Source organism: Grampus griseus (assembly GCF_964374135.1).
Source record: "Grampus griseus genome assembly, chromosome: 7".
Taxonomy (NCBI): Eukaryota; Metazoa; Chordata; class Mammalia; order Artiodactyla; family Delphinidae; genus Grampus; species Grampus griseus.
This window is the reverse complement of record NC_139001.1, coordinates 84,453,195-84,479,930: the sequence shown is the minus strand read 5'-3', so window position 1 is coordinate 84,479,930 and position 26,736 is coordinate 84,453,195. Positions and strand designations below refer to the sequence as shown.

Genomic DNA, 26,736 nt, shown 5'->3' with positions numbered 1-26,736 from the left:
GCTATACTGTTAGTGGTAAATACCTTGATCTAGTTTCTTAAACATTTCAACTTAAAATAGAAGCATATTTTACATGCAATTCATATACCAGCATCTTTTTTTCCTTTTTTCTTAATTTAAATATAGTTGATTTACAGTATTGTATCTGTTTCAGTGTGCAACATAGATAATTTTTACAGATTATATTCCATTATAGATTATTATAAGACCCTGAGTATAATTCCCTGTGCTATACAGTAAATCCTTGTTGCTTATCTATTTTTTGTATAGTAGTTTGTATCTGTTATTCCCATACCCGTAATTTTTCCCTCCACCCATAACCATGTTTGTTTTCTATGTCTGTGAGTCTGTTTTTATTTTGTATATACATTCATTTGTATTATTTTTTGATTCCACTTATGAGTGATATCACAGTATTTGTCTCCGACTTATTTCACTAAGGATAATCTTCTCTAGGTCCATCCACATTGCTGCAAATGGCAATATTTCATTCTCTTTTATGGCTAAGTAGTATTCCATTGTACACATATATATCACATTGTACACATATATATCTTATGCCAGTCATCTGTTGATGAGAACTTGGGTTGCTTCCGTGTCTTACTTGTTTTGTAAGTAGTGCTGCTATGAATGTTGAGGTGCATGTATCTATTTGAAATAGCATTTTTGTTTTTTGGGGGATCTATACCCAGGATTGAAATTGCTGGATAAATGGTAGTTCTATTTTTAGTTTTTTAAGGAACCTCCATATTGTTTTCCATAGTGGCTACACCAATTTACATTCCTACCAACAGTATAGAATTGTTCACTTTTCTTCACATCCTCTCCAGCATTTGTTATTTGTAGACTTTTTGATGATTGCCATTCTGACAGGTATGAAGAGATATATCATTGTGATTTTGATTTGCATTTCTCTAATTAGCAATGTTGAACATCTTTTCATGTGTCTGTTAGCCATCTGTATGTCTTCTTTGGAAAAATATCTATTCAAGTCTTCTGCCCATTTTTTGATTGGATTGTTATTTTGATATTGAGTTGTATAAGCTATTTGTAAATTTTGGATATTAACCCTTTGTTGATCCCATTATTTGCAAATATTTTCTCCCATTCCTTAGTTTATCTTTTCCTTTTATTGATGGTTTCCTTTGCATGCAAAAGCTTTTAAGTTTGATAAGATCCCATTTGTCTATTTTTGCTTTTATTTTTTTGCCTTAGGAAAAAGGTCTAAGAAAATATTGCTATGATTTATATCAAAGAGCATTTCACCAGTGTTCTCTTCTAGGAGTTTTATGGTGTCATGTCTTACATTTAGGTCTTTAAACCATTGAGTTTATTTTGTATATGGTATGAGGAAATGTTCTAATTTCATTGTTTCACATGTAGCTATCCAGCTTTCCCAGCACCACTTGTTGAAGAGACTGTCTTTTCTCCATTGTATATTCATGCCTCCTTTGTCATAAATTAACTGATCGTAGATCTGTGGGTTTAATTCTTGGCTTTCTGTTCTGTTCCATTGATCTATGTGTCTCTATTTATGCCAATACCATGCTGTTTTGATTACTGTAGCTTTGTAATATAGGCTGAAGTCTGGGAGGGTTTACCTCCAGCTCTTTTCTTTTTTCTCAGGATTGCTTTGGCAATTTGGGTTCTTTTTCTGGTTCCATGTAAATTTTAGGATTATTTGTTCTAGTTCCATGAAAAATGTCCTGGGTATTTTGATAGGAATTGCATTAAATCTGTAGATTGCTTTGGGTAGTATGGAGCATTTTAATAATACTGATTCTTCCAATTCAAGAGTATGGGCTATCTTTTCATTTCTTTGAATCATCTTCATTTCCTTTATCAATGTTCTATAGTTTTCACTGCATACTTTATTCCTAGGTATTTTTTGATGCAATTTTAAATGGGATTGTGTTTTTACTTTCTCTTTCTGATATGTTGCATTTCTTTACACTAAAAATTAAATGTTTCTGTATATTTAATCTTATATCCTGCAACATTGCTGAATTTATTTATTAGTTATAATAGATTTTGGGGTAGAGACTTTTGGGTTCTCTATATAAAGCATCATGTCATCTGCAAATAGTGAGAGTTTTACCTCTTTCTTTCCAGTTTGAATGCATTTTTCTTTTTCTTGTCTGATTGCTGTGGCTAGGACTTCCAATACTATGTTAAATATAAGTGGTGAGAGTGGGCATCCTTGTCTTATTCCAGAATTTAGCAGGAAAGCTTTCAGCTTTTCACTGTTGAGTATTATGTTGGCTGTGGGTTTGTTGTAAATGACCTTTATTATGTTGAGATATGTTCCCTCTATACCCACTCTGATGAGAGTTTTATCATGAATGGATGTTGAATTTTGTCAAATGCTTTTTCTGCATCTATAGAGATGATCGTGGTTTTTGTCTTTCCTTTTCTCAATGTGGTGTATCTCATTGAATGATCTGGATATGTTGAACCATACTTGTGAACCTGGAATAAATCCAACTTGATCTTGCTGTATGATTTTTTTATGCATTGTTGGATTTGGTTTGGGGTTTTTTTTTTTGAGGATTTTTGCATCAATATTTATCAAAGATTTTGGCCCAGAATTTCTTTTTTGTAATGTCTTTGTCTTGTTTTGGTATCTGGGTAATGTTGGCCTCGTAGAATGAATTTGGGAGTGTCCCCTCCTCTTCAAAGTTTTGGACTAGTTTGAGAAAGATAGGTATAATTTCTTTTTATATGTTTAGTATAATTCTCCAGTAAAGTCAAGTGTCTTTCTTGATAGTACAGTGTTTGAGGAAACTGGCATGGATTTTTTTTAAGAGAACAAAACAGATATAAAGTTGTGCTTAAAAGGAATGGAGGTGTACCAAGGCCTTTATAATTATATACTGAGTTTGTATCCTCTACTGCATGGAAAGTATTTTGTAGTATTTCTTCTCAATAATATTATTTCCTTAGAAATTAGTTTGAAAGCCATAAAAAGGGCTTGTAATAGAGGAACCATGGGGATGTCATTTGTAATTAAGACACTCATGTTTATAATAACATATGTACTTTTAAAAGTTGCCAGGTGTTGAAGCTATTATGCATTGTAGACTATAATTTTTAGTAAGTTTTGGGAAAAAAACATGATAAATATTCTTAAAAAGTTTAATGAAATGAATAGTGGCCAGAGAAAAGTCAATCTGCTTAAAGACTTATTGTGCTAATACTGAAAATGGGCTTATGTCTTCCATGAGATTAGTATTATCACATAGAAAGTATGGGTTGTCCAAGACTATGTGGTGTCAAATTTTTAAGATGTTTTACATATGTAGGATAAAATTGTGGTATAGTACAATATCTGGAAAGATTGTAACACACAATGAACAGGGAACATTTTAATCCGGAATGACTCACCTCCACTTGTATTGTAACCCCCTGAGCACTCCACATGATCAGTGTTCTGGCCTTTAAGTTAGTTGCTAGGAAATTATTATAAGACCAAAATCAACTTTAACTCTGCTGCTGTTGTATCTGCTTTATTGTAACATGTTAACCAAACAGGGTCACTTGCTGCCTGCCTTTGAGGACCTCTGTCCAGAAGGGTCTTTTGCTAAGGCACTGAGATTCATTCCAAAGAGTCAGATGCTGAGCACTCAGACTGATGGCGTGAACCAGGTGTTTAAAATGGAGGCAGTTTGTGCAGTTGAGATCTTGAACGCGATGGCTTTTTCTGTCAGCTGCCGTGATTGACTATGCTACTTGTTTAAGCTGTTCTTTCCCAGAAGGCTCCTTGAGGATTACTTTGTGGTCCTTATTGACACCTTTAAACTTTCAATAGCCATTATACTTACACTTTTCTTTTATCCTGTCATAACATTTTCCATCAGAATTATATTGATTTTTTTGTGAAAAATATAATAATCCTTATAGTGACTGAATTTTTCTATTTCTGCCAGAAAAAAAAAAGCTGTTTAAATGCTTGCACATCTCCCTTAAACTGGTACTATGCATTTAAAATACTTTTGTAATAATAAATACCACACGGACATATGTATCCAGTAAAGGGTTTCCATTTTTATGACACTTGCTTCTCAAGAACAGACACATTCTTTAAAGAAAAAAAAAAGTTTCCAGCTCTGAATTGATTGACATTTGTTTACTTAACTCTCTCCTTTTGAAAGCCTGCACACCTATTTCAACCTTGAACAGTTTCCAACTGTGGTATACTGGAACATTTTTTCATTTATTAAGTTCAGTGTTGCCAACCCAAACAAAGTATAATCAGCGATGATCCGAGCAGACCAAGCTGTCTAGCACCATACAATGTATCTGCATACTAATTTCCAAATTCCCTCACATTTCCAGAGAACTAATGGGATCATTTTCATTCTGTTACAGCAACTCAACAGTTACTGAATCACCATCTGTGTTTTCGTTAACCTGAATCAGATATGAATTCTGTTATTGCAAGGTAGAGCAGCTTGTTTAATGATTCTTAATCTTTTCTTTAATTAAATCATGCAGCCAACCTGAAAAATCTATCTTAATGCAAATTAGGAGCGTTTTTGGCATTCGCTTACAGTAATGCACTAATAAGGTTAATTTATGAAGGTTCTCTTCCAGTCTGTACAGATGATATTTGTTCACTGCATATTTTTAGCATATTGTCCCTTTTTGTAATATTTTAAGTAATAAAAACATAGTTGTTTTTCACTTACACAAATGAGAGATACTGTAAGCAGCATTCTGTTAACCAAAACTAAGTACAAAAAATATAAAGAATTCTAGGTAAAAAGAGAATTCATTTTGTTGAATTTCAAATGCTAATTATCTGGAAATAACTGTCTCTCTCTAACCATTTTCAGTTTCTTAGATATATGAGAGAACTGAATAATTAGATGAAGACTTCCCTTGAATATTTTTTATCCTTTTGGACATGAGTTAGTAACATAAAAACTAAATAAAATAGCATAAAATAATCCTATCAAAACTTATCAGTTACATACTTATTACCAGTTGCATTTTGATCATTTCAAAATACCTCGTCTACATGATCTTTTCAATTAGGTATCATAATGAATATTTCTTCTAATGCTAAATTCAGTATAAACACACAATCATGGAGCTGGAATAGATTATAAGAAGTAGTTCAGGATAAAAAGAAATAGCAGCTTGTAAGAACAGTGGGATTAAAAGTTAATAAATGAAAGAATAATACTAACCTTACCATTCTAATATTTACCAGCGGGGTTTTCTTCATGATAGAGTTAGCCACTGTATTTACTAGTCCCTTCTAAATCTAGATTTAGCACTTGACTAAAGAACCCCAAAGATGGTTAATTAATGTAGAATAAAAATCATCTGCATAAGTTTGTTATGGTAAGCATACGAATTTGAGAGCCACATACGTGCTAAGCATGTAATGATGTGAATATAAACAAGACACAGCTGTCCTCAAATTCTTTAAAATGTATTGGAAGGATTATTAACTTTGCACTCATAAGGTTTTCTAATGTGATTTCAAGTGGGTGTCAGTATTTCCTGAAGCAATTGTTATCTTCCTTGCATGGTTTGGCCAATTAGCATGATTGTGCTCTAGTTAGATGGTCATTCACTAAGAATGCACTAAACTTTTGAAAGATTATGAATAACTTCTATCCCATATTACACTTTGAAATGTCCTACAGTAGGATGCATTTAACTGGTGAAATGAAAACTATATAACATGTTTTTTGTTTTGACCTCATCATCTATCTCCATGCTATTTAGACTCAATTCCTAAATGGTTGTCTGATTAAATATATTTTTATATTACAACCTGTTTCTTTAGAACATAATTGGGTATAGGTTATTTCAAAAACAAAATTTCCTTATTTGTTACTTAGGTGGAAAATTAAGGTTTAAGTTTTTTTTAAAAAATACCTTTTAGGTGATTGCATTATGGAATTCTGTAGTATGAGTATGTCATCCATCCCCCAAAGCACTGGGACATAGTGTAAGTAAAAGATGAGTGCTATGGCCTTAACAAAAGTAATAAATTGTAGAATATATTACTTTGGTTATGACCAGGCCCCTAAGCTTACCTTCTTTCTCTATAGTATAAATATATGCAAATTTTGACCTGTGGCTTTATATCTCCTAGACTCTGAAAAGATAAAAACAAGCTGATTAATGAAGTAACAAATATATTATTACCTTTAACTTCCAAAGTCCATTATGGCTGTTGACTATATTTATTATACCTCTAGGTAAAATTCAGTCCAGAGGGAACTGGGCCCAACAGAAAGCATCAGTCATTTAGAGAATAATTATATAGCTTAATTATAATTAGAAGCAAAGCAAGACGCTGGTGTTCAATTGCCACGAGCAAGTGGGATAAAGTATTTGAAATACTTTGGGTCAGAGATTAGAAGATACATTAAAGATGTTCTTTGGCATGAGTGAGATCCTCATGTTTGAAACCAGATGACACAGAAATAGTTTTATCTAGCAAATTGGTAACTTACATTGCCTTGTTATTTCTTTGAGGCAGAATCTATAAAATACTGAATTATTACCTTACAGCAAACTGCTATTTTAAGAATTTTAAACTAATATTGACTGCTGTCAGATCAGTTTCTAGGTTTGACTTAAGAAGTAAATATAAACCGAGGTGAAAGCAAGGTCAGCTCAATATTTATCTTGCAAATCAATAGCTTTTGATACTAACAAAAAATGAAGCTCAGTAAATGTATGTAGTTGATAGGAAGAGAAAAACGTCTGATCAAAAAGTTTGTAATTTTGAAATTTCCTAAGCAAATTTGACTTGCCAGTTTTAAATATTATGGGATCTTATTATACTGTGAGGGTATATGGAAGAAAATAATTCTACATAGTAGTCCTGAGAACCTAACCTCTATACTAGACAATGGCAATGTTCCTGTCTCCGTAAGACACATTTTTCAATCGTACACTATCAAAGTTCTTCATTTTAGCTTTTATTTATCTGCCTCAGAGACAAAGAAACAAATGAGAGAATGTTTGATGCTGAAGAGAAATTTTGTTCAATTTTTGACCCAACATCACTTGAAATGTGATTCCTAAGCATGAACTATAATTGCTTGGTTTACTAGTATCTTCTTCATCTTTATAGCTTCCGTGTGCTCCAAGGTACCAGTCTGTCGTAGTTCATTCAGGCTGCTATAACAAAGTATCATAGACTGGGTAGCTTATAAAGAACAGAAACTTATTTCTCATGGTTCTGGAGGATAGAAATCTGAGATCAGGGTGCCAGCATGGTTGGGTGAGGGCCCTTTTCCAGTTTGCAGACTTCTCATTGAATCCTTACAGGGTGGAAGTGGGCAGGGGAGCTCTCTATGGTCTCCTTTATAAGGACATCAATCTCATGACCTAATCACCCCCAAAGCTTCCCATTGACTAATATCATCACATTGTGCATTAGGATTTCAACATACGAATTTTGGGGGAACATAAACATTCAGAATGTAGCACTTGCATACTGTAACACAAAATATGTTTTTAAATTTTTTATTTTTATACAATTTTAAAGATTACTTTCCATTTACAGTTATTACAAAATATTGGCTATATTCCCTGTGTTATACAGTACATTCTTGAGCCTATCTTATACCCAAGAGTTTGTATCTCCCACTCCCCACTTGCCCCTGCCACTAGTAATCACTAGTTTTTTCTTATATCTGTGCATATGCTTCTTTTTTGTCATATTCACTAGTTTGTTGTATTTTTTAAATTCCACATATAAATGATATGATACAGTATTTGTCCTTCTCTTTCTGAATTATTTCACTTAGCATAATGCCCTCCAAATCCAGCCATGTTGCTGCAAATTGCAGAATTTCGTTCTTCATTTATGCTGAGTAGTATTCCATTGTGTGTGTGATATATATACACACATATATATATTTATATTATATAAATATAAATATAGTTATATTTATATATATATATGTAGATCACATCTCCTTTATTCATTCATCTGTTGATGGACACTTAGGTTGTTTCCATATCTTGGCAATTGTAAGTAATGCTGCTATGAGCATTGGGGTGCATGTATCTTTTCAAATTTTTGTTTTTTTTCAAATATATACCCAGGAGTGGAATTGCTGGGTCATGTGGTAGTTCTATTTTTAGGTTTTTGAGAAACTTACATACTGTTTTCCACAGTGGCTGCACCAATTTACATTCCCACCAACAGTGTACAAGTGTTCTTTTCTCCACGTACTCGCCAACATTTGTCATTTGGGTTGTTTTTGATGATAGTCATTCTGACAGGTGTGAGTTGGTATCTCATTGTGGATTTCATGTGCATGTCCTTGATGATTAGTGATGTTGAGCAATCTTTCTATGTGCCTGTTGGCCATCTGCGTTTCCACTTTGGAAACAATGTCTATTCATTTCTATTTTTAATTGGGTTTATTTTTTCAATACTGAGTTATATGAACTGTTTACACATTTTGGGTATCAACACCTTGTTTGTTGCATCATTTAGAAATATTTTCTCCCATTTGGTATGTTGTCTTTTCAGTTTTGTCGATGGTTTCCTTTGCTGTGCAAAAGCTTTTATTATTTTTATTATCTATTTTTTATATTTTAATTTTATTGAAGTATAGTTGATTTACAATGTTGTTAGTTTCAGGTGTACAGCAAAGTGACTCAGTTTTACATATATATTCATTCTTTTATAGATTCTTTTCTCATATAGGTTATCACAGAATATTAAGTATAGTTCCCTGTGCTACCCAGTAGGTCCTTGTTGGTTATCTACCTTACATGTAGTAGTATGTGTATATTCATCCCAAGCTCCTGATTTATCCTTCCCCCACACCACATTTCCCCTTTGGTAACCATAAGTTTGTTTTCAATATCTGTAAGTCTGTTTCTATTTTGTAAATAAGTTCATTTGTGTATTTTTTAAAATTAGATTCCACATATGAGTGATATTATATTTATCTTTGACTGACTTCACTTCATATGATAATCTCTTGGTTCATCCATGTTGCTGCAAATGGCATTATTTCATTCTTTTTTATGGCTGAGTAATATTCCATTGTATATAGGTACCACAACTTTTTTATCCATTCCTCTGTTGATAGACATTTAGGTTGCTTCCATGGTTTGGTTATTGTAAATAGTGCTACAATGAACACTGGGGTGTGTGTTATCTTTTTGGGTTACAGTTTTCTCCAGATATATGCCCAGGAGTGGGATTGCTGTATCATATGGTAGCTCTATTTTTAGTTTTTTAAGGAACCTCCATACTGTCCTCCATAGTAGTTTTACCAATTTACATTCCCACCAACAGTGTAGGAGGGTTTCCTTTTCTTCACACCCTCTCCAGCATTTATTGTTGGTAGACTTTTTGATGATGGCCATTCTGACTGGTATGAGGAGATACCTCATTGTAGTTTTGATTTGCATTTCTCTGATAATTAGTGACTTTGATCATCTTTTCATGTGTCTGTTGGCCATCTGGATATCTCTTTTGGAGAAGTGTCTATTTAAGTCTTCTGCCCATTTTTTGATTAGGTTGTTTTTTCACATAGTTGTTTCACATAGTTGTTTCACATAGTGCCGCATGAACTGTTTGTACATTTGGGAGATTAATCCCTTGTCTGTTGCTTCATTTGCAGATATTTTTTCCCATTCTGTTGATTGCCTTTTTGCTTTATGGTTTCTTTCACTGTGCAGAAGTTTTAAGTTTTATTAGGTCCCATTTGTTTATTTTTGTTTTTATTTTGATTACTCTAGGAGATGCATCAGAAAAGATATTGCTGTGATTTATGTCAAAGAGTGTTCTTCCTATGTTTTCCTCTAAGAGTTTTATGGTGTCCAGCCTTACATTTAGTTCTTTGATCCATTTTTAGTTTATTTTTATATATGGTGTTAGAGAATATTCTAATTTTTTTTTTTTTACATGTAGCTGTCCAGTTTCCCCAGCACCACTTATTGCAGAGACTGTCTTTTTTCCATTGTATATTCTTGCCTCCTTTGTCATAAATTAATTGACCATAAGTGCATGAGTTTATTTCTGGGCTTTCTATCCTGTTCCATTGATCTATATTTCTGTTTTTGTGCCAGTACCATACTTTTTGATTACAGTAGCTTTGTAGTATAGTCTGAAGTCAGGGAGTCTGATTCCTCCCTCTCCATTTACTTTCTCAGGATTGCTTTGGCTATTCAGGGTCTTTTGTGTTTCAATATAAATTTTAAAGTTTTTTATTCTAGTTCTGTGAAAATCGCCATTGGTAATTTGTTACGGATTGCATTGAATCTGTAGATTGCCTTGGGTAGTGTAGTCATTTTAACAATATTGATTCTTCCAAGAACATGGTGTATCCTTCCACCTGTTTGTGTTATCTTTGATTTCTTTCATCAGTGTCAGAGTACTGTTCTTTTGTCTCCTTAGGTAGGTTTATTCCTAGGTATTTTATGCTTTTTGATGCAGTGGTAGATTAGATTGTTTCCTTAATTTCTCTTTCTGATCTTTTGCTGTTAGTGTAGAAATGAAACAGATTTCTGAGTATTAATTTTGTATCCTGCAACTTCATCAAATTCATTGATGAACTCTAGTAGTTTTCTGGTAGCATCTTAAAGATTTTCTGTGTATGGTATGTTATCTGCAAATAGTAACAGTTCTACTTCTTCTTTTCCAATTTAGATTTCTTTTCTTTTTTAGATTTCTTTTTTTTTCTCTGATTATTGTGGCTAGGACTTCCAAAACTACGTTGAATAAAAGTGGTGACAATGGATATCATTTTCTTTTTCCTGATCTTAGAGGGAATGCTTTCAGCTTTTCACCATTGAGAATGATGTTAGCTGTAGGTTTGTTATATATGACCTTTATTATATTGAGGTAGGTTTCCTCTATTCCCACTTTCTGGAGAGCTTTTATCATGCTGAATTTTGTCAAAAGCTTTTTCTGCATCTATTGAGATGATCATATGATTTTTATTCTTCAGTTTGTTAATGTGGTGTTTCACACTGATTGATTTGTGGATACTGAAGAATCCTTGCATCCCTGGGATAAATCCCACTTGATCATGGTGTATGATCCTTTTAATGTATTGTTGGAGTTGGTTTGCTAGTATTTTGTTCAGTATTTTTGCATCTATGTTCATCTGTGATATTGGCCAGTAATTTTAACTTTAACTAGGACCCATTTATTTTTCTTTTATTCCTTTAGGAGACAGAGCCAAAAAAATATTGCTACAATTTATGGCAAAGAGTGTTCTATGTTTTTCTCTAGTATTATAGTATCTTCACTAATGTTTAATTAGTGAGCAGATCTGTTATTCCCCCATAATGCCTGACTTCAGATTCTTGAGACTTCTCAATCCCTCAACTCAGTTTGATATAATAAAAAGGTGGTCCAGTATCTATGGAAGACCACATATGGGTAGGAGACATAAATGAAGAATTCACAAAACCTATGATCTCTGCCCTGCAGGTTCTTGCTTCATCAAATGTGAAATGGTAGAGCATACTAGACATTGAAGAATATTTAGAAAGCATGTGTAGTTAATTAGGGATTGTTAAATTGCAAAAATATGTGCATAAGGCCCAGGGATATGAAGTATGGTCGCATCAGGGGAGACTGTTGGAGCCCTAAATAAAATGAATTACTGAGTAGGGCATAGACCTATATTCCAATATGTGTAACGTGAACAAACAAAACCCAAGAGAACAGAAAAGATCAATGAGTCATTCATTATCTTTGTCAGAACATTTTATTCAATGAATATTTTGATTAGAAAGTTATCACAGAAAAATTCTTGCAGACAAATCTACAAAAGCTTATAAAGTCAAAGCTGGAATATGACCTTCATTATTACAGATTGTCATGTTTTTTTCCCAGCCAACGGGAAATTTGTCTTTGTCTCAAACCTAGTGTCTTAACTAAGCTCTTCTCTTTACATGTATTTCTTTAAGCATTTGGAGGGCAAAGAGTATGACTTTTATATCACCTTCATTGCCAAGGAAAATAGTTTGCACATAGTCGGTCCTTATTCAACAAATGTTGTTGGTCAAATCAAGCTTCAGTGAAAAATCTCATTTTTGTAAAACATCAGTACTGTCTTCAACTAGAATTGGCTGTTAATGGATTCCCTGGCAAAATGTTCCATTACCTATCTATCTGTCTATGAAAAAAGATAGATACTGCTGCATTTCTTAAGGTAAAAATCAAATGAGTTAACCAACTTTTGTGTTCCCATGGTATTTTACATATGACTCCAATATAACATACATCAGTTTAAAGAAATGTTTATCCACTTGCTATACTAGATTATGTTCTTCTCAAGAGAATGGACTATATTTTATTTTCTTGGCATCAATGGAAGGAGCTGTGTTAGATCCTATGTATCGGTGACTCAATAGTTGTTGAATTAGAATCCTTAAAGAGAAAATTGTGATAAATTAATTATAATGAAACAAGTTGTACCAAATGAGGAGGAAAAACTTTTTGGACAGCTTCTCTTTGCTGTGAAGACACCTACTTAATTTGTCAAAAGTAGGAGGAAAGGATAGAAGACCGTAAATTCCTCTGTTTTTAATATGTCCTCTTACTTTGTTCTGATTGGCAAATATATCAGGGTCTTTTGCACATAGCCTGTAAACCTATGAGAATTTGTTTATGTACTTAAAAGTAAATCAGCTAAGTGAAAAACTCTATATTTTAATGTGAGTGCTAGTATCTTTGAAGTACATGCTTATTTGAATAATCCAAACATAAACTAATGGGGTTTAAATGTATTTTTAAAAAGAACACAGCAAAGAAGACACTGGTAAGTGTCAGCAGGGAGGGAGGACCAGGAAGAAGACAACCATTTCAAGGTATAGAAGTTGATTGTTAACTTGACAGCCAGTTCTAATCTACAACATCAAAATGCTTCTTCGAAACTTGGGAGCTATGCTTTATTGAGACAAGGATTGTGTGTTTCTCAAAATGTGGTCTATGGGTAGGGTGACCGTATTATCATCCAAACCCAAACACGTTTAAGAGTTAAAGGGGGCACTTTTAATGTTTACTACTAGTATTAAGAACAATGCTGGGGTAATCTAGTCCAGTTGGGATAGATCATCACCCTGAGTGGACCACTTATATTGGAATTATATAGGGTCTTATGTGAATTCTGGGTTGTGTAGTCTTTTGCTCTACACCACAAATGCCTCCTGGTGACTCTCCCTTCCCCCACAAAAATGTGGGCATGAAACAGGTGGGATTTTTTTAAAGAATGGTAACATTTTTATTTATTTATTTATTTTTGGCTGTGTTGGGTCTTCTTTTCTGTGCAAGGGCTTTCTCTAGTTGCGGCAAGCAGGGGCCACTCTTTATCGTGGTGCACGGCCCTCTCACTATCATGGCCTCTTTTGTTGCGGAGCACAGGCTCGGTAGTTGTGGCTCACGGGCCTAGTTGCTCCACAGCATGTGGGATCTTCCCAGACCAGGGCTCGAACGCATGTCCCCTGCATTGGCAGGCAGATTCTCAACCACTGTGCCACCAAGGAGCCCCAGGTGGGATTTTAATAAACTGTTATCACTTCCAATCCTAGGATCCCCAAAACAATAACTATAAATTGGAAAGAGTTTCTCTCCTTAAAAAAATGAGGAAAGGGCTAACCTGGTGGTGCAGTGGTTGAGAATCCACCTGCCAATGCAGGGGACACGAGTTCGTGCCCCAGTCCGGGAAGATCCCACATGCCGCGGAGTGGCTGGGCCCGTGAGCCATGACCGCTGAGCCTGTTGCTTCGCAACAGGAGAGGCCACAACAGTGAGAGGCCCGTGTACGGCCAAAAAAAAAAAAAAAAAAAAAAAAATGAAAAATATGAAGAATCTTGAAAGCAAGTATTTTAAAAATCACATTTTTAACTGAAAATATTTTACGATCACAATATTTTAACTTAACTGAAAATATTTTACGATCACAATATTTTAACTTAAAGTACATTCAAATAGATTCACAAAAAGTCCTTTTCTCAGAAAATATATAATTATTCTCAGAAAAAAAGTTTCAAACTCTGACGTATCCATCACTCACTACAGTGAATTCTAGCCTGTAAAAGGCAGAGCACAACATTGACCAGAACCCAAGGAGAAATCATTTATATTCAACTTTTCCAAAACATGACACTTTTATTGTGCTTTTTTCTAAAGAATGCTTATCTGCCAAGAAATGAGCAAGGGCAGGAACAACCAACTATAACAAGAGAAAGGTGGTTTTTTCAGCATCACTTGTGATATATACAGATTTATATATTTAAAATTAAAACATTAAAATTATAGCTTAAATGTTTAAATATTTGACCTAAAATAAAAGATAGATTTACCAGTTGTAGTTTCTCAAAGCTTAAAGGACTCCTCATCTAGAACAAAAAAGGCACCATTTGTTTGATATCATTTTGATGAATTATTAATTTTATCACAGCTAAGATGACAGCTAATATTAGAACATTGAATTATTAATTTTCAAATGTGCAATAAAAAAGCAGAATAAACAAACTGAGGTGTGTTTTACATATGGGTTACATTGCTTATATATCCTATTTAAGAAAAATACCAAAGGAAACAGAAGGAATTAAAAATCTTGTCAACACTTCTGATGAATTCTTTTACTCAGTACTTTCTATGCCACTTTAAAATATAAAACACAAATAACATTATGTATTGTCTGATAATACATGTGATTACTGAACGCTAAAGTTATACATTATCCATACTGCAAGTCATCTTTGTGTAGTTCCAAGCAGGATAGTTAAATTACAAAGTGCTAATAAGAGTGAGAGACATTGTGGTCTTAAAGAATTCACCTCTAATCCTTCCTGGATTATTTTATTGAGACATGAAAACTATTTCTTCAGAATAGCTTCCAGTCATTTTTTTAGCCATTATGTTTTTGTCATAACAATTATTCCTGTTATTTCATAGAATAAAACTCAGAGAAGTCCCAGTTTTCCTCAAATGTATATACTTGAAGTTTCAGTCCAAAAATGAGGATAGTATCTAAACAGCTCTATCACACTAGGGACCAATGGTGTGTCCTTCAGATTTCTTCTCATAAACATCCACTGAACTCTTGAGCCTTCAAAGCCTTAACACTCGACTCCTGAATAAGAAAGTGTTTCCAGGTGTTGGTGTCATACATACTCCAGCAGTGTATAATGGAACCACTGCTCAGAACAAAGGGACAGTTACAGGAGATGGAGGAGGGGCTGTAGACTGATGGATATTTTTAGGACATAATTCCCTGTCAGAAGAAAGAAACCAGTTGTTCATCCCAGAGTTAACAAGGATTTAATCTGGATAAAGGATAAGTTTACATCCATTAAAATATATTTTTAATTATGCTATTTACTGTTGAGGCACATGGAACAGGGAGTACAAAAAAGAAGATGGAGTACCACAATAAACTTTTTTTCTTTTCAGTGAAGTAGGACCCCAGGTAGGAAATTATATGACTTATAGATAGCTTATCTATAATTTAGACAAAAATTTTAGCCAGAAATGCTTCTGTGATAATATTCAAATCAATAATGTTTTATCACTATTTTTACACTCCATCATTGCTTATATATGCCCCCACTGAAGGTTCTGTGTAACCTGCTAGATTATTAATTATATTATTTTATCTAATTAAAACATATGCTTTACATGTTATAATACATATCAAGTGACAAACTTACTAATCTAGTTCATACATGAAATAAGAATTAGCCTCTGTGTTCTAAGCCGTCTCACTCTTATCAACTCTGTAAAATAGATATTATAGATGCATCTATTTTTAAAAGATTAAATAACTTGCCCAATATGGCATAACTGGTAAGAAGCTGAGATAGAATTCAAATGTGTATCTGTGTGGATTCAAATCTCTTCTATTTCAGATAATACAGCTCTCTCTTAAAAATTCACAATGTATGTTAAACTATTGTCTGCAAACTCAATATTGTGTAAGTTAACTTAGCATTTGCTTCATTGGCTTTACATAATTTACTGAGTCCTCATAACAACCCCTGAGCTTTGTACTATTATTACTTCACTTTTACTTGAAAGGGGGCTGAGACATGAGAAGTGAAGTAAATAGCCGGTCACAAATAGAACTGGACTTTGAACTCAGGATGGTGACTCTCTCAATTGTGGTGTGGTATTATGCTCATGTGATAGAATATATTGATATAGGCATATATAACACTACATTCTAAACTGAAAATATTGAAGATTACAGGTAAGAAACTAACAGGCTTTGTGGCTCTTGGATTCATCAGGAAGACAAGATTTCAGTTACTTCCTTAAACAATTGAGAGTTAAGTCAGCTCCCTTCTAGAATGTGGTGGGTTCTCCTTTCTTCCAGAAAACACCCAGCTTTGAGACTCAGATCATCTGACTATCTCACCCAGTACCCCTCCATGTTATAGGTTTTTTTGTTTTTTGTTTTAACAGATGAAATGGGTCCCTCTCCCTCCTTGCTTAAAAGTTTAATTTGTAAGCTTGTCATTTTTTTCAATAACACTCCTGATGTAATTTCTGAGGATTTCAGTATCCACATAGTCATAGATGATCCTACTGATACCCTAGTGTCGCCATGTCTTGAGCTCCCTTCCAGTGATTTTGGCCTCTGCCTTTTTTCAGTCACCCACTCCTAACGTCGTATGTTAGACCTTGCTGTTACCAATAACTCAACTCTTTCCATAATATCAATTCAGAATCTCTCACTCTTGCAGCACCATGGCATAGACTTACAGCTAGTTTCTCAACTCCAACTTCTTCGACACATTCAAACATCCCACCATGTTTTCATTTTTCCTCACTCCCCTAAATCCTTATTATCATATCTGGCTTAATTCCATGGCCCATTATCATAATCATTTCCTTACATATATTTTCATTTCTCTTGCCCTCTTCTCTCCTCCTGGCACTTAATTGGCAAAGCCTCAATCTTAATTAATTTAAACTCAAGTGGGCCCTTAATGTTGTCAGGCAATCACACTACTTTCCTCTAGTGCTTTCATTCTTTCACATTCCTAAATGACTATTTATTTTGCTCAGTTTTCAGCAACTCATCCTCCATCATCACTCACCTAGATAACAACCTTGCTTCCTATTTTAGTGCAAGAACTGAAGCAATTGGAAAAGACCTCCTGGGACTCCGACTGCCATATTTATTCACCCACCCCCATCTACTCAATGTTTCCTCTTCTTTCTATGCTCTTGGCTAAGGCCAGACCCTTTACTTATGCATTAGATCTCATACCTTCTTGTATAATGAAGGATCTCACACCACCAGTTCTCTCCTCTTTTTAATCATGAACTTTTCCTCAGCATTCTGGATCATTTCTGATAACATACAAACATGCACTTAATTGCCCACAATTTTATCTAAAAACAAGTGAATGCTTCTTTTTATTTTGCCCTATAACTACTAGTCCCTTTCTCTATTTTTCTTTACAGCAAAACTCACCAAAAAGGTGTCTATATTCGCTGCTTCCAATGTTTCTTTTTCTTTGAACCCACTCCAATCAGGCTTTTACACCCACCTTTCTACCAGAACTGGAAATCAATGACCTTCAGACCCAAATCTGACAGCTAATTTTTAGATCTCACTTTATTGAACCTATCATTGGCAACAGACATTATGGGTCATGATGTTTTCCTTGAAACACTTTCTTCATTTGACTTGCAGAATGTCACATCTGCTAGTTTTTCTCCTACCTTAATCGTTGCTTTCCTTCTGTTTACTGTGTTGATTTTTCATCTTCTTCAAGCCTTCTTTTTGAACCTCTCTGTTTTCACCTAAGCTTTCTCAAGACTTATGGCTTCCAATATTATGAATAGGCTATATATCACCAAATGTTTATGTCCATCCAAGACCTGTCCCATGTATTGCATACTAATAAATCCAACTGCATAGTGCTTACCTGTCCTTAAATATCTAGTAGGCAAGTCAAATTTAACAAATCCAAATACAATTCTTCATCATCTCCCAGAAAACGTCTACACTCTTCATCATCTCTATTATGGACATTTAGTTCTTCCTATTGCCTAGGCCAAATATCTTAAAGTCAATCTTGATTTCTCCCCTTTTCTTTTCACTCCACATCAAATCAGTAAGCATATCCTGTTAGTGCTATATTCAAAATATATCCAGATTACAACCACTTCCATTATAAGGCTTCTAGTCTAAACCCTATCTGTTCACACACATATTATTGCAATAGCCTCCAAACTGATTTTCCTTCCTTTGTTCTTATTTCATATAGTAGAAATGGCTAGGTTTATGTGTGTTTTACTTGAAGGTGAATGCCCAACCAAGAACTAAATTTCCCTGACTCCTAGCAAATAGGTGGAGCCATGTGGATAATTCTAGCCCATGGAAGGCAAGGTTATAAATTATGCAGTACTCATTTCTTATGCTCGCTTCCTCTTCTCCAGAAACCATGGAGTCTTTTTGCAGAAGACCCTTCCATTGCAAGATGGAAAGAATATGGACCCCTGTGTCACTAATTGGAAGAGAGTGATCAAGAAACCTGCCCACCCAGAAACATCCACATTGGGTTTTGTTATGAATGATAAACATGTATTTTATTAAGCCCCTGAGATTTGGGGGTTTGTTACATCATTTATACTATCTAACTTACACATTTTCTACATCCTATTTTTCACCAAGCTGTCAGAATGAACCTATTAAAACATAGGTCAAATTGCATCACTCTCTTGCTCCTTACTTTACTCAATCACACAGGCCTCCTAGCTGTTCCTGGAATGCACCAAGCACTACTTCACTGCAAGACTTTTACTTGCTCTTTTCTGTGCATGGAGTACTCTGCACCTAATTCTTTATATGCCTGCTCTCTCATCTCTTTAGTCAATCTCTTAGTGAGGCTTTTCCTTGACCTACTTATTTAAAATGGAATCTTTCACTCTGACAACTTATATTACCCTTCTTGTTTGAACTTTCTCCAGAAGAGTTACTATCTCACACACAATATTTTTTGTTGTTTTATGTTTTGTCTGCTTGAATCCCAGCACTTAGAACTGTGTCTAGAACATTCCAGGAACCCAGTAAATATTTGTTAAAGGATAAATTAGTTGAACCAATGAATTCTATATTTTTCATTTTTTCAAGCATTTAACATTTATTGACTTCAATACATTTGGGGTTCTTTGGCCTAGAGAACCCTAACCCACTCACATATACACATCCCATCCTTTTATCACACCCTCTTTCCGGTATCAATTTAGATATCACTTCCTAAAGCCAGAACCCCAATTTTCTTCTACTGATACCTCTCTTCCATTACCTTTCCTGCTCTGCTCATCTGTTATCACAGAAGTTTTCATATGGTAATATACAATAGCCTATCTGTCTGTATTCCCAACTATATTTACTTTCCATGAGAGCAGAGATCATAACTGTGGTTCAGTCTTGCATCTCCACCATCTATTGCAGTTTATGGTTCATAAAGTAATAACTCATTAAACTTTCTTGAATTCAGAAGACTTATAGTAAAACTATTTGGATTGGCAATTTAGAGATTTCTGATAATTATGGATTATGGTTTCATGGTATGAAGAGTGGTAGGAAGAAGCCAGAAGATTGAAGAATAAGTTTTTAGAGACGAATAGAAGCCGTTTTAAGTTTTTATGGCCCAAGGCATGAATCAAGGATGATTTTCTGGCACCAAGTGTTTACAGTGATGCAAGGAGTGTGTGGGCCAAGGGCCTTGAGAAGAGAGTATATTTTAACAAAGTACATGTGTCTGTACTTCTTTTTTCTTTTTTTGTTTTGTTCTGTTTTGCCATGCCCTGCAGCATGTGGGATCTTAGTTCCCCGAGCAGGAATCGAACCCATGCCCTATCCCATGGAAGCACGGAGTCTTAATCACTGGACCACCAGGGAGGTCCCCTGTCTATACTTCTTAAAGACAAGTTGAACCAATATCAAGCCCTGGAAACAATCATCCTGGTACTTCTTACTCTGAAAACTGAATTGGTTATCCAGATTTGTTCGTGTAGCTTGCAAAATTATTTTTCAACAAATACTCACTCCTTTCTTATACCCATCCCCAGCTTAATACTATGGTGGGTAGAATGTACTTTCCCACTCCTTGACTTAAATTGGATATTAGAGAATAGTATGGTGTGACCCTTGAAATATGCTTATACTGTAGAGCTTGTGTTCTCACACTCCTGTATTTCAGTATGAAGGGAAATGCCTTAAATATGTATTACTGCCAGTCCAAAGAAGACAAGAGAGATGTGAAGTAGACCTGAACCTAACCTACATATTGGAGCCAAGTCCAACTTATCCTAGCCAAGATCAGCCCAACTTTAGAGATCTGCAGACTATGACAGAAGTAAGTCACTGAGTTTTGGGATGGTTTTAATACATAATTATTGTAAAAAGAACTAATTTATAGAGAACTGTCCTTTTCCCAAACATTTTGAAAAGAATTGGGACCAGGACAGGGAAGAGGTTCTACTTTTATAACCCTAATGAAAATACTAGAAGTTTTACTGTCCTTTATGCTAAATCATTGAGGAATGGGGAAAATGTTGGAATAAATCACCTATTGAGTCTCGAACTTTTATAAAACTCTCTTAGATATCCCTTCCATAAAATTGTTACAATCTTCATATACATTAAAATGGCAAATGAGGTTTCCACTTAAAATATAATTCAAATGTTTCCAGTTGTGACCAAAACCCGCATGTATCCTTTGGAACTGGGGATCAACAGAATGAAACCACTTACTTGGAGCTTATAAATGTTGCCAGTTCCTGAAGCTGCTGACTGCATTCTGGGAGTTTAGGGATGTTTTAGGATAATAGCTAACTGCATGGAAAATTGATAGGTAAAGACTAAACTTCTTTCAAACATGATACAGTCTTAGAGCAGCCCATCCTTTATTGCCTCAGACGCATTCAGCACAACATTTTTGCAGCCGAGGTATCTTTGGCCACACAAAGCAGGATGTTATTCTCTTATATCTGCTGCCAGAGGGACTGGAAGAGCAACAGCCTTAAAGGAAGTGTAAACATCTTTCATTTAGCTAAATGGAGTGTGAACTAGAGTTGCAATATTAAAGAAGGAGCCAAAATAGACAAACATACACATACACGCATGCACATGCGCGAACACACACACACAGTCATCTCCTGGCTCTCTCTTTTGAGTCTATGAGAACTCAAACACAATTCTCTCAGTCTTTTTATACGGTATAAAGCATACCTTATTGGAATTTATTCTTGCTATGTAATTGATTTTAAAATAGCAAACATTTATATAGCTCTTGCTATATGTGAGCCACTGTCCTAAGCATTTTATTAATATTAATTCACATTATTTTAAAAATCTATAAGGAAGGTAATTTTATTATCTTCATATGACTCATGGTATAACTATATCACAGAGAACTTAAGTGATTTGCCCAACATTACCCAGTACAGGGTGGAAGTGAATTTTGATTCTGCAATCTATGTTCAAAAGTCTGAGAGAAGGCTGAATCAATATGGTGGAAGAGGAAGACATGGAGCTCACCTCCCCCTACAAACACATCAAAACTACATCTACATGTGGAATAATTCTCACAGAAAACTAACTGGAAACTGGCAAAGAACTCCTATACAACAAAAGCTGCAAAAAAGTTTTCCATGTAACTGGGTAGGATGGAAAAAAGGCAAAGTGTTGGGACTTGCACCCTGAGAAGGATCCGTAAGGAAAAGAAGGTCCACTCAGGCAGACCCTCACCCTGGGGGAGCCACAGACTGGGCATCCCAGTCCTAAGGTCCTACACAGAGGATACAAGCTCCCCTGTCTGCTGGGAGAAACACTGAGACAGATGGGACTGGAAAAGCCTAGACTCCACTCACAAACAGTGTACGGTTGCACACGAACAGTGTGCAGCTTGTCAACAAACGGCAAAAAGAGCTCTGTACTGGCAGCTGGCTGCCACCTAGAGGTGCTCCCCAATCTGAGTGGGGTGTGGGATCTAGGCCCTGGGTCCTGGGAAAAGACTTGGTCTAGCTATGCAGAGATAGCCCAGGGGCCTGGGGTGTGGTCCAGGTGGAGCAAGCTGCGACCATTGTCAGCACTTATCCAAACAGCACCACAGTAACCATTGTGACCAGCACACCAAGGTCCCTTGTTCCCAACTGAGTGAATGCTCTGGCCAAACCCACTCCATGCCACAGCTTGGCACTGGATCTGGGGCAGACAGGCCCTGGGAAAAGACTCAATCTAGGGATACAGGGATGGCCCAGGTTGTGGGATGATGACAACCATTGTTGGTGCTTACTCAAGGAGCACCTTGGGAACCACCATGTCAGCAAGCCACAGTCCTACTCCTAGGTGAGCAAATGCTCTGGTCCCGCAAACTCCATGCTGCAGCTTGGCACTGGAACTTGTACAGACAGATTTTGGGACAAGACTCAATCTAGGGATTCAGAGGAGGCTTGGGGGACTCTGGGGTATGATCCAGGCAGGGCACTGGCAGCAAACTTTGGTGGTAGCTCAATCAGTGCCAACATGATTGGCACTGACCTCTGACAGCACCACAGCCACCTCAGTTCCTGCAGCCACAACACACTGACCCCCAACCCCAGCCTAATGTATGATCTTGCCCTGCCCACTTCACACCACAAACTTGCACTAGATCTAGGGTGCCCATAACAGAGGAAGAGACCCAACCTTGGGCTGCATCTGAGCTGAGCCATGGACACCTATACATGTAGAAAATCAGGGCTCTGAGTGCACAAATCTCACTTCAGCACTCCCCTTCTCTGAGGCAAAATATGCATTCAAAGAGAACAGAGCTTGTTCAATCCCAATCCTCAGGGCTTCTGCTCAGGCAACTGGGGAGCAGTGGCAGGGCAGTGACCATCACAGAACAGAGAGGAAGTCCACCTGACACCCTGTGAAGACTTTAGATCCTCCAGTACTAACTACAACCCCTATCAAGTTGAAAGTGACCAGCACACCCTGAAGAAAGACAAGGTTGGGATCCACATCAAAAACAGCCCTTGCACCAAAGACACTGGATACACACAGTCTACATAGGGATGCTCCCACATAAAAATACCCCTTCAAGAACACAACAGATAACTATTTCTCCTAAATTCATAAAGACAGAGAAAGTTAAGTAAAATAAAAGGCAGAGGAGCTCTTCCAAATTAAAAGAGCAAGACAAAACCCCTGAAAGAAGGGGTGTGAAGGAGAGGAAGGCCATGACTAGGGACTCTTTCTCCTTGCTGCTCAAGAAATGTCTTCAGTTTCAGAATATGCCTTTCACATGAGTCATCTGAGTGCCCAGTTGTTTGGTGAAGTTGCCAGACCTACTGATTCCAAATCCATGCAAGTGGTGAAGCTGTTTAGTGAGCAGCCTTTGGCCAATAAGAAGGAGACTTATGACTGGTATCTAAGTCACAACACTTATTTTGCACTCATGGGAGCACTATATTTTCTTGACCTCTACAGAGACGAGCATCAGGACTTTCAGGATGAGCAGCTGCATCTGAAGATTTGTGGAAAGCGGAAACCAAGGAAAGGAGAAGGGAAAAGAACAGCGAAAAAGAAAGTGTTGGTCCATCAAGAGAGAAGACTTTTCCCTCAGGGACTGAGAGCAAGAGGAAGTGTATTTATTGTCCTTCCACATACTGGAGGAGTGTAAGCTTCCTAAGTTGAAGGTTATTTGGAGGAACACAGTCATCTCCATGTTGAAGTCTAATCCAGCTGAATTGTGACTTGTTGCATGAACACATTCTAATTCTGCAAAATTATTTGCCTATTAAAGGGTTTTCTCTAAATGGAAAAGAAGCAGGAAACTATAGGAAAGGGAAAATCCCAATAATAATGACAAATAAATTTATAGTAAAGACTGAAGATCACTTAAGCCAGTACACAGATTAAAAACAATAACAACAACAAAAGAATTGTAAAAGTGACTATAACAAATAAACAGTAAAAGGATAAACATGAAGATATAAACTAGACCATCAAAACCACAAAATGGGTCAGAGGGGAGTAAAAAATTGTAGATCTCTTAGAATGTGTTTAAATTTAAATGATTATCAGTTTAAAACAAGTAGATACAGTTATGGGAAAACATACATAACCCCATGGTAATCATAAATCAAAAACACAATAAATTCACAAAAACCTAAAAGGAAGGAACTTAAACATACTACAAAAGAAAATAATCAAACCATAACAGGAGAAACAAAAAGAAGAAATGAATAAAAAAATACAAGAACAAATGGAAAACAAAGAATAAAATGACAATAAATACATACCTATCAATAATTACTTTAAATGTCAATGGACTAAATGCTCCAATCAAACTACAGAATGGCTGATTGAATTAAAAAGCCAAGAACCTGCAACATGCTGCTTACAAGAGACAAAAGACATCAAGGCAAAAGCCACACACAATCCGAAAGTGAGGGGTTGAAAAAAGATCTTTCATGAAAATGGAATGAAAAGAAATGACAAGAAAGCAGAGGTAACAATACTTATATCAGTCTATAATAAAAAATACACTTTAAAACAAAGGCTATAATGAAAGACAAAGAAGGGTATTATGTAATGATAAAGGGATCAATACAAGAAGTGGGTATAACACTAGTTAACATATACACACCCAATACAGGAGCACCTAAATATATAAAACAAGTACTAAGAGACAAAAAAAAGAAAAAAAAAAAAGAAAAGAAATTTGCAATAACACAATAATAGTAGGGGACTTTAACACTCCACTGACATCAATGGACAGATCATCCAGACAGAAAAGCAATAAGGCAACACAGGTCTACATAACAGATGAAATGGACTTAATTGATACATACAGGACAATACATTCGAAAAGAGAAGAATACACATTCTTTTCAAGTGTTCACAAAATATTCTCCAGGATAGACCTCATACTAGGTCACAAAACAAGCCTTAACAAATTTAAGAGGATAAATATTGAAACAACCTAAGTGTCCATCGACAGATGAATGGATAAAGAAGATGTGGTATATATACATATATATACACACACACACACACAATGAAATGTTACTCAGCCATAACAAAGAATGAAATAATGTCATTTTCAGCAACACGGATGGAACTAGATGTTATCATACTAAGTGAAGTAAGTCAGACAGAGACACATGATATCACTTATTTGTAGAATCTAAAAACTGATACAAATGAACTTATTTACAACACAGAAACAGACTCACAGATATAGAAAACAATCTTATGGTTACTAAAGGGGAAGGGCATAGGGAGGAATAAATTACTAGTTTTGTATTAACATACACACTGCTATATATAAAATAGATAAACAACAAGGACCTACTGTATAGCACAGGGAACTATATTCAATATCGTTATACTAACCTATAATGGAAAATAATCTGAATTTATACATATATAAATCATTTTGCTGTACACCTAAAATTAACACATTTTACATCAACTATACTTCAATAAAAATAGAGGATAAAAATGACAGCAAGCATCTTTTTTGACTACAGCAATATGAAACTAAAGATCAACTACAGAAAGAAAAATAGGAACAGACCAAAAATGTGGAGACTAAACAACAGCTAACCCATACCAATGGGTTAATGATGAAATCAAAGAAGAAATCAGAAAATACCTTGAGACAAATGATATTAAAAACAGAACATTACAAAATCTATGGGATGCAGCACAAGCAATTCTGAGAGAGAAGTTCATGGCAATACAGGTCTTCCTGAAGAAAACAATAAAAACCTCAAGTAAACAACCTAAACTACCACCTAAGTTATCAGAAAAAGAACAAACAAAGGCTAAGGTCAGGGCTTCCCTGGTGGCGCAGTGGTTGAGAGTCCACCTGCCGATGCAGGGGACACGGGTTCATGCCCCGGTCCGGGAGGATCCCACATGCCACAGAGCGGCTGGGCCTGTGAGCCATGGCCGCTGAGCCTGCACGTCCGGAGCCTGTGCTCTGCAATGGGAGAGGCCGCAACAGTAAGAGGCCCACGTACCACAAAAAAAAAAAGTCTAAGGTCAGCAGAAGGAAGGAAATAATAAATATCAGAGGGGAAATAAATAAAATAGAGATCAAAAAGACAATAGAAAAGGTGAAACCAAGAGCTAGTTTTCTAAAAAGATAAACAAAATTGACAAATCTTTAGCCAAGCTCATCAAAAAGAGAATCCAAATGAAAATACAAAATGAAAGAAGAGAAATAGCAACCAATAGAACAGTGATACCAAAAAAAAAAAAAAAAAAAAAGGAGAGAATACTATGAACAATTATATGCCAACAAATTGGACAACCTAGAAGAAATGGACAAATTTCTAGAAACATACAGCCTGCAAAACTGAGTCAAGTAAAAACAATTTGAACAGACAGATCACTAAATGTTGAAATGAATTGGTAAGACAGTTTACTGGGGAATTCTTCCAAACATATAAATCAGAACTTATACCTATCTTTCTCAAACTATTCCAAAACATTGGAGAGGAGAGAACACTCCCAAATTCATTCTACAAAGCCAACATTACCCAGATACTAAAATCAGAAAAAGACATTACCAAAAAAAAAAAAACCCCAAAAAACAAAACCCAAAAAATTAATTGATAAATATAGATGCAAAAATTCTCAAAAAAATATTAGCAAACAGAATCCAACAATATGTAAAAAGGATTACACACCATGATTAAGCTGGATTTATTCCAGGGTCACAAGGATGGTTCAACAAATGCAAATCAATCAGTGT

At 35.5% G+C, this 26,736-nt stretch overlaps 1 protein-coding gene and 1 long non-coding RNA gene across 2 annotated transcripts in view; both read left to right on the top strand.

Moving 5' to 3' along the window:
- The window catches only part of LOC309825301, a 170,905-nt gene extending 150,706 nt beyond the window's left edge, over nt 1-20,199 (top strand). The window contains exon 3 of the long non-coding RNA XR_014297018.1: nt 20,182-20,199. This is a non-coding gene — a long non-coding RNA (uncharacterized lncRNA). The remainder of the gene's footprint in view (nt 1-20,181) is intronic.
- Nucleotides 20,200-23,241: 3,042 nt separating this feature from the next.
- LOC309825383 (small ribosomal subunit protein mS33-like) lies at nt 23,242-23,649 on the top strand (the record flags this gene model as incomplete). The annotated part of the gene is made up of 1 exon (XM_082658923.1): nt 23,242-23,649. The coding sequence occupies one exon, from the start codon at nt 23,242-23,244 to the stop codon at nt 23,647-23,649; it is 408 nt and encodes a 135-aa protein (XP_082515049.1).
- Nucleotides 23,650-26,736: the final 3,087 nt, after the last annotated feature.